Raw genomic sequence first — 13194 nt, forward strand, 5'->3', positions numbered from 1 at the left:
CTGACTTATTAAAAAGCAAACAAAAAATGAAACTGGTCAGATGGAGCCAAGGTGATAGAGGTCAGACCCAGGGCTACCTCTGGGAGGTGACCAACTGGAAGAGGACATGAGGGAGTCCCCCGGGGCTGGGGGATGCTCTGTATTTGGGTCACAGAAGTGTAAACATTCGTGGAACTGTGAAATGGGCATACCTCGCCATTTGTAGATGACACCTTGATTAAAAAGAAAGACCCTGCGGTTCAGAGAGGTAAGTAACTCTCTAAAGGCCCCAGCAGGAGAGCATAGAGTTGTCCCAACTCCTGGTCTCATTCCTGACTCCTCCATTCAATAGCATAGGGGTCATAACAAAAGACTCTGTTGTGTATATTACAAGGAAAAAGACAAACCTGAGACACGCAAATGGGCCAGTGATGAGGGCCTTTCTAAATGGTGGTAACTGGGGCGCCTGGGTGGCTCAGTGGGTTAAGCCGCTGCCTTCGGCTCAGGTCATGATCTCAGAGTCCTGGGATCGAGTCCCGCATCGGGCTCTCTGCTCAGCAGGGAGCCTGCTTCCTCCTATCTCTCTGCCTGCCTCTCTGCCTGCTTGTGATCTCTCTCTGTCAAATAAATAAATAAAATCTTTAAAAAAAAAAATAAAATAAATGGTGGTAACTGTCATAAAGGCAATGGGCTGAGAGTGACCAGGTAGACAAGAGACTGCTTTAACTAGGAGGTTGGGGAGACCCTCTTTGAGAAGATGATGTCCCAGCTTTCATAAAAGCAGGAGACAGAATGGTCTAAGATGTTCTGGGACATTCCAGAACATTGTAGAAGGGCCCAGAATGTTTCAGAACATTCCAGGTAGAAGTAATGTGTAGGGTCTGAGCCTGATGCCAGAAAGAGCCTGAGGGACAGAGATGAGATGAGACCACATTGTCTGGGGTGTTGTGGGCAAGGCTTGGAGTGAGAAGGGAGAGTGTCGACATTGAAAGCAGCCTCCTTGGTGTGTGGGACACAGCTGTGACCGAGACTGCTAGTGTGTCGCATCTGGCAGGGGGAACATTTATTAAACCAATCATCACACAAGCAAAGAAGCAATAACTTAATTGTCGACATGATAGAGGCTTGATTTGGGGCGTTAGTGACTTAGAGTGCCAGGCTGAGCCCGGAGGTCAGAGGGGGATATTTGGGCTGAAGAGCTGGCCAGGAAGAGAGCAGAAACTTTTAGGCAAAGAGAACACCCTGTGAGGGGATCCTGAGGAGGGAGAGTGCCAGGAGCCACGGGGAGCCTGGCAGCACTGGGTGGGAAGGGGGTGGTAGGCAGTGTTACATGACAAAGCACCCTCCCCCCCCAAGCTTCCGCTTCCCTGTTAGGCTCATTCCTGGCCCTGAGAAGGAACTGGGGCAACCCCCAGCTGGGATCCAGCCTGAACTGCCCCTCCACCTCTGCCCGAAGGGAAGGACATGAGTCCCCATCTTTTCTTTTATTTCTTTTTTTTAAAGATTTTTATTTATTTATTTGACAGAGGGAGCGAGAGGGAGCACAGGCAGGGGGAGTGACAGAGGGAGAGGAGGAAGCAGGCTCCTCGCTGAGCAGGGAGCCCCATACGAGGCTCAATCCCAGGACCCTCAGATCATGACCTGAAGGGAAGGCAGACGCTTACATGACTGAGCCACCTGGGCACCCCTAGTCCCTATCCTTTCCTCCATGTGTTTATGAGTGTTGCCAGGCACACCTTGCTCCCTCCCTCCCTTCCTGGACAGATTACCACCTCTGGGCCCAGAACTCGGGCCTGTCACCAGGGAACCAGGATGGCCAGTTGCCATAGCAACGCTACACTTCAGGGACACATGGGCGCTCCTGCCTTATGCCACAACGCCAGCCACCCACCCACCTTCCATGAGGCCTGTATCAGTGCGGGAGGAAGGCACAGGAAGGGGTGGAGGGGACAACTTCCCAGATGATTCACAGAGCAGGGGGACAGACAGGGAAACTAAGGCTCAGAGGGCTCTGGAGGGAGCTCTTTCACAAGGTCCCTTCGGCTGGTGCTTCCCCCCTGGGAAGAGCCCTGGACAGAGGCAGAGGGCCCTCTCATTCCTGAGACTCCAGAAGGGGCCAAGAGCTGCTCAGCAGAGGAGACTGAGGACTTTGGCTTGGCACTTGAAGTGTCTCCCCAGAGCTCCCAGGTGGTCCTGCTGGGGGATTCCTCAAAAGTCTGGGTGCTGAGGTCACACCAGATCCAATCACGCCCTTCAGTGCATCCAGTGTGAGGTAGCGAAGAAGATGATCCTAGAGCCATAAACAAGTCAATGGAGGAGAAAGACCCAGCCAATGATGAGCTGATACAGGAGGCCTCAGAAAGAAAGGAAAATCAGATTAAAAAAAAAAAAAAAAAAGAATCCAGGGCCAGGGCCAGATTATCCAGGGAAAAGGAATTCTAGGTGGAGGGCATACCTGTGCAAAGGCCCTAAGGTGCATGCTATATCAAGAAGAGAGGAAAAGAGGGAGAAGCAGACAGGAGGTGGCAGGGGCCAGGCCATGCGGGCCTTGTGGGCAGTAAGCAAAGCCCTCAGAAGGGTAGATGATATGAGTGAACATTGCTTTTCTCTGCACACACACACACACACACACACACACACACACACACACCTGGGACACCTCTAACACAGCCCCATATCTGGACACCCTGCCTTCTCAGATTCTATCCATCCCTCAAAGCCCAACCAAGTCAGCTGCTGACTCTTTAGGCAACCCTCACTCACCACATATTTGGAATGGACTCCTCGTCCCACACCACGCACCCACAGTGCTCATAGTTTCTACCCTACACCACCTGGCATTATTCATTCCACATCCATGAGCCACCCGCTCTGGCCCCAGCCTGGGGCTGGTCACCAGAGCTTCCAAAATTCATACACTAGACACACAGCAGCAAAACATACAAACAAACAAATAACAAACAAAACAAACAAACTAATTACTCTACCCTTCGGGGCTCCGTCCCGAGAGAGAGGAGGGAGATGAAAAGACTGGGACCAGTCACACGTTTTTAGTTCCAAGAAGCTCGACATGAACTGGCTTAAGGCAAGAAGGGGACGGGGTGGACTTCGAGCATGTTCGATCCAGGACTTACAGCAACGGCATGAAGATGTGGTCTTTCCCCATCCCTCTGGTGGACTCTGTTGCGGTGGTAACCAATCCTCCCAGCTCAGCAACCCCAGCGAACAGCGCGGGCCTCTGTCCCAGTAAATCCCACCAGTGCCTGAGAAGGCTCGGGTCAGGCTGCTCGGCCTCCCCTAAGCCACGCAAGCTTGGTCACACCAAACCAGAGCTCGGTTAAGAAGGAAGAAAAGAGGGGAGCCTGGGTGGCTCAGTTGGTTAAGCGTCTGCCTTCAGCTCAGGTCAGAATCCCAGGGTCCTGAAATGGAGCCCAGCATTGGGCTCCTTGCTCAGCAGGGGGTCTGCTTCTCTCCCTCCTCTCCCCCTACTTCTCCCTCTCCACTGCCCCTGCTTGTGTTCCCTCTCTTGCTGTTTCTCTGTCAAATAAATAAAAAAAAAAAAAAAGAAAGGAAGAAAGAAGAGAGCAACAAGTGCCAGGTAGATTCCTATCAAATCCATGACAGTTTTCCAAGCAGAAGGAGCAGCTACAGCAAAGGCCTCGAGGCTGGACGGCTGGTTGGTGTTGATGTTACCACAGGAAACAGTGAGGATAGGACCCATTTTATCCTCAGACCAAAAGGTAGGAGGGATATAACAGGAAAGGTGGCTGCCAGGTTGGAGAGTATTGAAAACATTTATTTTTCTATTTTTTAAGGTTTTATTTATTTATTTACTTGAGAGAGAGAGACGGAGAGAGCATGAGCGGGGGGAGGAGAGAGGCAGATGGAGAGAAAGCAGCAGATTCCCCACTGAGCGTGGAACCAGACAGACACAGAACTCGATCCCAGCCGAAAGCAGATGCTTAACCAACTGAGTCACCAAGGTGTCCCTATTGAAAGCCTTTAAACACAGAGCGGGGTGCCCTGGCTGGCTCAGTCGGTAGAGAATGAAACTCTTAACCAATCTCAGGATTGTTAATTCGAGCCCTGTGTTAGGTGTAAAGATTATTTAAAAATAAAAATCTTGGGGCGCCGGGGTGGCTAAGTCAGTTAAGTGTCTGTCTTTGGCTCACGTCCTGATCCCAGGGTCCCGGAATCGAGCCACTTGACGTGCTCCCTGCTGAGCAGGGAGTCTGCTTCTCCCTCTGCCTCTGTCCCCTCCCAGCTCGTGCTCTCTCTCAGATAATAGGTAAAATCATCCCCAAAGTTTGTTTGTTTGTTTATTTATTTATTTATTTATTTGACAGAGAGAGAGAGAGAGAGAGAGAGATCATAAGTAGGCAGAGAGGCAAGCTGGGGGGGGGGGAAGCGGGCTCCCTGCTGAGCAGAGAATCCGATGCAGGCTTGATTCCAGGACCCTGAGATCATGACCTGAGCTGAAGGCAGAGGCTTAGCCCACTGAGCCACTCAGGTGCCCCAAAATCTTCCAAAAATTTTTTTAAAAGTAAATTAATAAAAGGGAAACAGGAAATCAGGTGGTGTCCAAGGGTAATAGGGAGTTGGGGGTCAGGAAAGGAGGGACAAGGTCTAACCCCATGTAGGGAGTAGACTTGACTGGGTGAGGCTGCTTCTAAAGTCTGAGAAACAGGGAGTCATTCAAGCAAAAATAATTAATAATCACCTGCTCCATGCCAGGTCTCATATGAGACCCTTGGGAACTGCGGTCATGGGAGTTTTTAATATTACGTTAAAGCAGGCCAACCTTGGGAGTGCCTGGGTGGCTCAGTGGGTTAAGCCTCTGTCTTCAACTCAGGTCATGATCTCAGGGTCCTGGGATTGAGACCTGCACCAGGCTCTCTGCTCAGCAGGGAGTCTGCTTCCCCCTCTCTCTCTCTGCCTGCCTCTCTGTATACTTGTGATCTTTCTCTGTCAAATAAATAAATAAAATCTTAAAAAAAAAAGAGCAGGGCAACCTTGAAACAAGTGATTATTAATTAGCTGTGAATGTTGTAAATGTAGGGGCAAGAGTTGAACATGGGGATAACAGGGGATGCTGGCCTACTCTGAGAGGCCAAGATGTCTTTTGCTGAGGAGGAGCCCTTTAAGATGAGAACTCGGGCAGACCAGGGCCATGAGGGAGTTCTTGGCATAGGGACATGCAAATGCAAAGGTCCTGGGGCAGGAAAGAACAGGGTGGGCTCCAGGAAGCCAGAGAGAAGCACTGTGGCTGGAGCACAGTGAGCGATGGGGAAAGCCTCCATAGATGCGGTTGGAGATGTTCGTGTGGCCAGATTCGGGGCATGCCTCACTGGTACATGTAGAGATTTGGACTCTTGAGTGACTCAGTCAGTTAAATGTCCAACCACTGATCTCAGCTCAGGTCTTGATGTCAGGGTCGTGAGTTCAAGCCCCGCATTGCACTACATACCAGGTGTGAAGCCTACCTAAAAATAAGTAAATAAAAGTTAAAAATTTAAAAATAGGAAAACCTGGGTGGCTCAGTCAATTAAGCTTGGCTCAGGTCATGATCCCATGGGATCGAGCCCTGCATTGGGATCCCTGCTCAGCTGGGAGTCTGCTTCTCCCCCTCCCTCCTGCTCATGTTTTCTCTCACTACCTCTGTCTCTCTCAAAAAAATAATTTTTTTTAAATTAAAATTACAATTAAAAAATTAAAAATTTGGGGGCGCCTGGGTGACTCAGTAAGTTAAGCGTCCAGCTCTTGATTTCAGCTCAGGTCATGATCTCAGGGTGATAAGATCAAGCCCCACATTGAGTTCCTCGCTCAGTGGGAAGCCTGCTTGAGATTCTCTCCTCTCCCCTCCCCTAAAATAAATAAACCTTAAAAAAACTGATTAAAATATGTGATATATTTGTTTTACCACCACCACCAAAAAAAAAAAAAAAAAAAAAAAAAAGGATAAACCTTACATGTACACTAACCCTAACCAAATAAAATGAGAAATGAGGTACTTCAGCCACATTGGCCACATAGCAAGGGACCCATAAGGCCACGTGGCTGGGGGTGTTGCAGACATAATAGTTCCATCATTCCAGGAGGTTCTACTGGGCGGCACTGGTCTTCAGCTGCTTCTTACCTCTGCCCAGGTATCATTTCTTGGTGACATTCCAAGGGGGTGCCTTCAAACCCCACCAGGACCCAGAACAATACCTGGGGGGGGGGTGCAAAATTGTCTTTGAATGTCGGATGGTGATGTTCATGAACATCACCCATAGGCCTCCATTGGCCTGTGAAAACCTTCACCCCACTGACCACCCCACCCCTCATCCGAAACTCTCCCCAGGAATCTCTGATTGCTAACGATAGACACCACTCCAGTTGACTGAAGCTAAAAGGGGATTTTTCTGGGAGGATCTCCAGGAGTCTGCAGAATGGACAGGAAGGATAGAAAGCCAAGGCCATGGCCTCATCAGGGTAGGCTGCTCCTGTCCTGCAAGGTTTGTTCTCAAATGTGAAGTACAGGGCAAGGTCAAGTCTGGATCCCTTGGATAGGAAGGGCTAGGACCCACTGTCAATGCCCTGAAGCTGCCCCTGACGGAGCTCTGCCCCACGCCTGAAAGAAAGGGGAATGGAAGCCAGATGACAGCAACATTAACCAAACATCCTCCTCAAGATTCGACCTGTGCATTTCAGAGGGACCCCAAAAGGGAGGCATGAAGGGATGCCGACCCATCCGGCCCAAGCAGGTAACAAAGGCCACTTTTCCGGGGACACCCCTAGTCGGAAGTGTGGGGCAGGCTGGGCAGCAGCAGAGGCGCTGTCCTTCCTGAAGCCATGGGGAGTTCCCAGGGAGGTCCCCAACTCAGAAAGGGCCAAGTGGACTGGGGCCATGACCATGCTCAGGTTATTCTCCCAAGGGCAGATGGAAAGATAAACAGAAGTAGGCTCAGTCCAAAATATCTTTTATATACATGGTTTATTCCTCCCGACCCCCATGCTGCAAACTCAGCCTCAGCAGCCCTCCCAGCTTGGACATACCCACCACCAACTCTCGCAGGGGCCTCTTCTCTTAGGACTGGATCTCTGGAGGTGAGGTGGGGGAAAGGAGGGTGCCCTAGCACAGGATGGTTCCCCTGTGCCCTCAGTCCCCACCCTCCAAGGGAGAAAGGAGGAAGGAGGGAGGCAGCACAGAACTGGGGTTTGAATACTCAAGAAGCTACAAGATAGAATGCAAAAGTAGAAAGCTCTGGGGAAGGGGGGAGCAAGGAAGGACCAAGGCCAGATCCCGCCCCCCCCCACCCTTTGGGGGAATGGCGATCCCAGGACTCAGAGGGGCAAGGAGTGGGACTGGAGAAAGAAGAAGTATGGGGGAGTGGAGGAGCCCAAGGATGGTCCTACCCTGACCTGGACTCCTGGGCACAGGACAAACGAGGCCCAAGGAGCCCCTGCACTGGGTGATGCACAGGCCGATCGAGACCTACAGCTTGGTCAGGTCCAGCTTCAGCTTGTAGGGTGGGGGGCTGTCCCCAAAGGCATGCGACGGGGGAGGATACAGGGGCCAGTCTGGCTCTACCATGAAGCCCTTGTGCTGCTCCAGGGTCAGGGGCTGCAGGGAGAGGAAGAGGGAGGGAGGGAGGGCTACTGAGCTCCCACCCTGCCAAGGCTCCTTCCCACCCCGATCTCAGGCACCCCAGCTAAAGATTGGCATTATCCACCCCCAACTTGATAAGGAAGTAGAGCAAGTTGCCCAGTGTCACACAAGGAGTCAGGGATCTTGTCGCCTGGAAGAGGAGGCAAGCCCATTCAGGGCCAAGGAGCGGCCCTTCTCCCACCCCTTCACCAGGTCCCACCCACCTGGAACTTGAGGTGCTGGCCAGGTGCGGTCACCAGGGTGGAGCAGCTCAGCCACAGCATCACCAGCACGGAAAGGAAGAGGCAGCAGGCCAGGATCCAGCGAGGGAGCCCCGAGCGCCTGACCAGCCCAGAAGGCAGGCTCAGCGGTTCCAGTGGGCTTTGGGAGACCCTCCCCTCCAGCTACACTCCCATCCCCCCGCCCACGGCCCTGCCACCCACCGGGACATGCAACTGAGGAAGTCGTTGTCCTGCAGCTCATCGGATTCCACCTTGGCCTTACTGCTGGTCTTGACTCGGATCTTGGCCTTCCTTACCTTGTCCAAGGGGCCTACGGGGTCTGAGAGACAGGTCATCTCTTAGTGGCCCCCAGGCCTTCCCCAAGAGACCATGGCAACCAGGAGAGGAGAAAGGAGACCAGGACCTAAGGCAATGTGGCAAGGAGTCCTGGAAGAGATCAGAACCCTGGGAAGTGGACTGTGGCATCCTAGGAAATTGACCATGGAACTGGGGAGCCCTAGGAGTTGGACCACGGAACCTAAGAAGATGAATCACAAAGCCCTGGGAGACAGACCATGGAACCCTTGGAGGTGGACCTGGGAAGCCTGGGAGAAGGATGGTGAATCCCCAGGAGAAGAATCACAGAACCCTGGAGATGGACTATGGAATCCTGGGAAACAGACCACAGAATCATGGGAGATGGATCATGGAACCCTGGAAGATGGACCAAGGACCATAAGAGTTGAGAGATGAAATTCCCAGGGTTCATTTGCCATAAGGAATCCTTATGGCAGTGGAGCTACCTGTGGAAGGAACATTGGTCTAGCCTCGGACCTTACCCACGTGCACCTCCAAGGCCTCAGGGTGGGATCCCCGCCAGGTCACCTCTACACGCTGTAGACGGGCCCCCTCATGCCCCAGGCTCTCTACGACAGGCTGGGTCTGGGTCAGGAACAAGACAGCACAGAAGAGCCATTTAGAAAGGCACCACCTTGGCCCTGGGAAGCACATCTCTGTGTCCCCTGTAGGTTACATTGTCCCATGCCCAGCTGACACATAGTTCCACGATGCAAAGGGAACCCTTCTGTGGGGCTGTGGTTCCCTGCTGCGGCGGGCATCTCAATGTGGACCCAATCCTTTAGCTCCTGAAGTAGGAACGCTATCTAGGCCATAGAATCATGGGGATTGGGTGAGAGATGGTCACATGACCCAGCCAGGGCCAATCAGAGTAAGTCTCCATTGAGTTAAAACTTCAGAGATGTCATACCCTAGCCCTCTGGCATCTACCTTCAGGAGGGAAGAGCTTTCCTGGAATGCACCACCACAAAGGGAAGCAGACTCAGGAGGGGAGTGAGACAGTGAACCCCTGAATCTAGTTGGGTCCGAACATTGATCACCCGAGGACTTTGCATCCCATGAGCCAACAGCCAATGCATCCCACCTTCTTAACCCGATCACCCACCTACCGCGCTGGCACTGCCCCGGCCAGACCCCTCACCTGGAACACCACCACCTTCCCATTGTCGGTCTGCAGGTAGTACGTCCAGGTGGAGGAGACAAAGCCTTGGGCCGAGTTGACAAGGTCATTGCAGAGGGTGGAAAACAAGTCCAAGAGCGAAAGGGCCCCACTTGGAGCTTCCAGGACCTTTCTCTGCCAACGGAAGGCCCAAGGCACAGACATGTCACCAAGGGAGAGGAGTGAGCTGAGAGAGTTCGCTGGGACCAGAATTTGCTAAGTGGTTTGGGGCAATGGGGCTTGATGCCATGAATTCGGTCTTTGGCTTGCTGTTGCCCTTGGAGAAGGGGATTGCCCTCTCTGAGCGCTAAAATGGGGATGATTCTCTTCCATCGTGGGGTTGTTATGAGAGTTCAGTTAAACGATGACACAGCACCAATGTGTAATACATGGTAGCTGCTGTTATTAAAAATTTCACATCCTCACTCTTATTTTGACAGCATCAGGAGAGAATTCAGAACAGGAAGGAATAATATAGTACAGCGTGCTTTTGTGAACAATGAAGGCCTGGAGTGGGTAGAGGAAAATGGGTGAAGGCGAGCAGCTTTCTGGGCAATCTTAGTTCAGGGGTCTCTGGCTGTGTTAAGTGGTTTCCTGTGCCTTAGTTTCCCCTAACACAGTGTTTTCCTAGACTCACTCATGGACGTGATAGGTGAGCAGTTGTCATCTCTCCCTGGGTGGGGGAGTAGTTCCTCCCTGAAACTCAGTTCTGAGGGGTCCCCCCCATGACAGTGGCCACCTGTTCACCAAAAGGAAAGTGCTTAGACCAGCACCTGGCATACAGTAGGGGCTCAACAAAGTTAGCTCTGATAACACTGAAGATGAGTGAGGTGAGGCGTGGTCACAGTCTTAGTGGTAACAGCTCTAAATCCTAGGTCTTGCCCAGCCCTAACTATGTGACCTTGGGCAGTTGCTTTGTGGGCATGAAATGAGAGTGACACTGTCCCAGGTGCCTCTAGGTGGCATGAGGAATTTGAGATAGGCCGTTTTGGGGCCTGGACCAGGACCAATGACTGATAAGCACGAGCTGTTTTCTGCCATTTACTCCTTGTACGGTGGTGGGAGGGGAGGGTCCTTCCCATATCACAGAGATGATTACTGAGGCTTGAGGCAAGACAAGACTCCATCCAGAATCCCTAGTAAACCCAGAATGGACGACAGAGCCTGGGAGACTCAGGTCATGAGTGCAGATTTAGGGAGGAGAGAAAGGACGGGGGATGTTCCCAGGGCCACAAGTGGGAGGCTGCCCACCTTCTGTTCTGGTTCAGGCTCAGGTTCAGGCTCCGGCTCCGGGTTCTGACTCCAGCAGCCCTCGCTGCAGGCCTGCTGCTCTGTCTCCTTCACATAGGCCTCCACACATGCTGGGGGTGGGAGGAGGTGGGGACAGGGCAGGAGGGGTGACTAGAGAGTGACCCTTCCCAGGCCACCTCGCCCCACCCTGGCCACTGCACCACACACACTCCGCCCCCCACCCAGGGCCCTCACCTGCTTCACACTCAGTCTGGGTGGCGTTAGGCTTGGAGCTCCTTGCCACAAATCGGCAGATGGAGAAGAGGCGGCAGCCGCGCTCACAAGCACTGATCAGGACAGCCCTGTCATACTCATTGGGGGACTCAGAAGGGTCCTCCTCCTCCAGCTCTGCCTGGGAGAGGGGACATGGGGTTCAGGCCAGGGGGAGGGGTAGTGGGAGGTTTGCACTGGAAGCACAGGCTCAGAGCAGGAGATAGATTTGTTGTCCTCTCCCTCCTCCTCCCTTCCCCCTCACCCCCCACCACTGCCCAGATCCAGAGTGATTGAGGTGGGGAGGGGAAGGCTAATATAAGTAGGGCTTCTTAGCTTTGAGGAAAGGAGAGGGGAATGGACCATGGAGGACACTGGATTTGGGCAATGGTTGTAAAATGGATGAGTTGGAGAGAAATGCTTCTCCCTCCCCACCACACCCCACGCCAAGGCTTCACGGGAGGAAGACAGAGATTGAGGGGAATTCTCAGGCCTGAGGAAGGAGGGAGGAGGTAAGAGGAGGAGGTTTGTCATCTTTTCTGGCCTGGGAAAATGGAGATCCAGCTGGTGGGTGAGGATGTGAATGGGAGCTGGTAGCTAGCTCTTGGGGAGGGTAGGGAAGAGGATGTGGAAGGAGGAGGAAGAGGAGGAGGGAAAGAGAAAGAGGAGGAGGGGAAGGAGGAGGAGGAGAGGACCATCAGACCTGAGGGAGGTGGGGGATGGGTGCCCCGAGGGTCTTTGCGCAGCAGTGCACAACCAGAGCCGGCAAAGTGGCCTAAGAAGGCTCGATCCCCTCTCCTTTCCTCCCTTGAAAGGACCCCCCCCCACACAACTCCGCATTCATCGGAGGGATTTGCATCTCCAAACCCTCCCCCATCAGAGGGACAGAGGGACCCCCCCCCAGTCCTTCCCCTGCGGGAGGAACAACCCCCATCTCCTTCGGAGGGACCCCCGACCCCAGCGCTCGCCTCGATAGAAAGGACCCCAGTCCCTCCCTCACCAGATGGACCCACCTCCATTGTTGAACCCCCATTTCCGACTCCTTCCCGCTCGAGGAACCCCTATCTCGCGCTCGCAACGGAGGGAACCGCATCCCCAGCCCCTCCCCCACCGGAGAGCTCGCCGTTCCTTTGGCCTGCGCCGCAAGCGCTTCACCTGCGAGAGCTGCGGACCAGGATAGCGGTCGCGGCACCGCAGCTGGCAGTTCTGCGTATCCCCGAGCTGCGGGGCGAAGGGGTCGCGGGCGGGCGGCGCGGGGATGGCAGGTGGAGGCTGCAGCAATAGCAGCAGCAGCAGCGGCGGCATCAGTGAGACCAAAGCCATGGCCGTGCCCGGAGCGAGGGGCTCGGGGGACGCCGGCTCCTGGCAGGCACCGAGGATGCAGCGGCGGCGGCGGGGACCGGGTAGCTGACGTCACCCGAGCGAGGCAGCCTGGGAAGAGCGGGCGGGGGATGCGGAGAACGGGCGGGGGAGCCGCGCTACTGCACCGTCTGGGTGCGGGCGGGGCGGGGCAGGTGGACGGTGATCCCCGCCGCCTGTCCCATCTCCAGGGTGCCATGACACCTCCCTCGTATCCATGGGCTAGAGGATCTCCGCCAGCTCTATGGGGCCAAAAGGAAAAATATAGGGTGATGGGATGGGGTGTCTCTTGGCCAGGGGATTCAGGGAGGGCCTCCCCAGGTGGCAAAATTTGAGCTGGCTTCGCGGGGAGGGCATCCAGGCACAAGGAAGAGAGAGTGCCCCGAGGCAGGAAAGAGAGTGTTGGAAGAGGAGGTAAGAGGGCGGTGATGCTGGAGCTAGACACTGGAGATGGAGCGACATGAGTGAGGGTCGCAGCGCTGGGCAGCGAAGGCCTCTGGAAGGTCTGTGGCATCGTGTCCCTTGCCACCCAAGTGAAAGGGGTGGCAACTTTGTAATTGGTTTACCTCCTGTAGGAAGTCCTCCCAGGCCCTTCAAGGTCCCCCCAGCCTTGCCCCCTTCTGGGCCAGCCCTGATCCACTGGCCTGGGGGATCTAGCGCTGTCTACCCTCCAACTGGGGGCCTCTCGGCCTGGGGCTGAGTGGGAGGGGACACAGAGGTGTAAGTAGGAGCAGGGTGAGAGTGCTGCTTAAAGTCCTAATTCTTGTGGGAAAACTTGGGACAGGGACACTTGTGGCTTCCATAACGGCCACACTCCGAGGTGATGGATTGGAGCCCCATGAATCTCAGTTTGAGAGGTTTCCCTAGCTTCCTCTCTGCCAGGCAAGGTAGGAGGGGGGCGCCTCCCTAAGCCTTGGACCCCTGGAAAGATGACCCCCCCCCCCCCCGCTGGCAAGCCCCCCGCAGGTGCCTGCCGAGGTTGCGCTGCC

The 13194-nt window shown here is 54.2% G+C and overlaps 1 protein-coding gene across 1 annotated transcript; it reads right to left on the reverse strand.

Annotated features, from left to right (window-relative positions):
- Window positions 1-6936: 6936 nt before the first annotated feature.
- Window positions 6937-12271, reverse strand: TMEM59L (transmembrane protein 59 like). Its single transcript, XM_047696937.1, has 8 exons — window positions 12002-12271; window positions 10832-10988; window positions 10598-10707; window positions 9329-9481; window positions 8670-8772; window positions 8053-8170; window positions 7834-7951; window positions 6937-7585 (listed from the first exon to the last, which is right to left on the reverse strand). Exons 1-8 carry the CDS (start codon window positions 12167-12169, stop codon window positions 7457-7459), a joined length of 1056 nt encoding a protein of 351 aa, XP_047552893.1. The 5' UTR covers window positions 12170-12271; the 3' UTR covers window positions 6937-7456.
- Between the last annotated feature and the right edge of the window lie 923 nt (window positions 12272-13194).

This window comes from Lutra lutra, chromosome 1 (genome assembly GCF_902655055.1).
Source record: "Lutra lutra chromosome 1, mLutLut1.2, whole genome shotgun sequence".
NCBI lineage: Eukaryota > Metazoa > Chordata > Mammalia > Carnivora > Mustelidae > Lutra > Lutra lutra.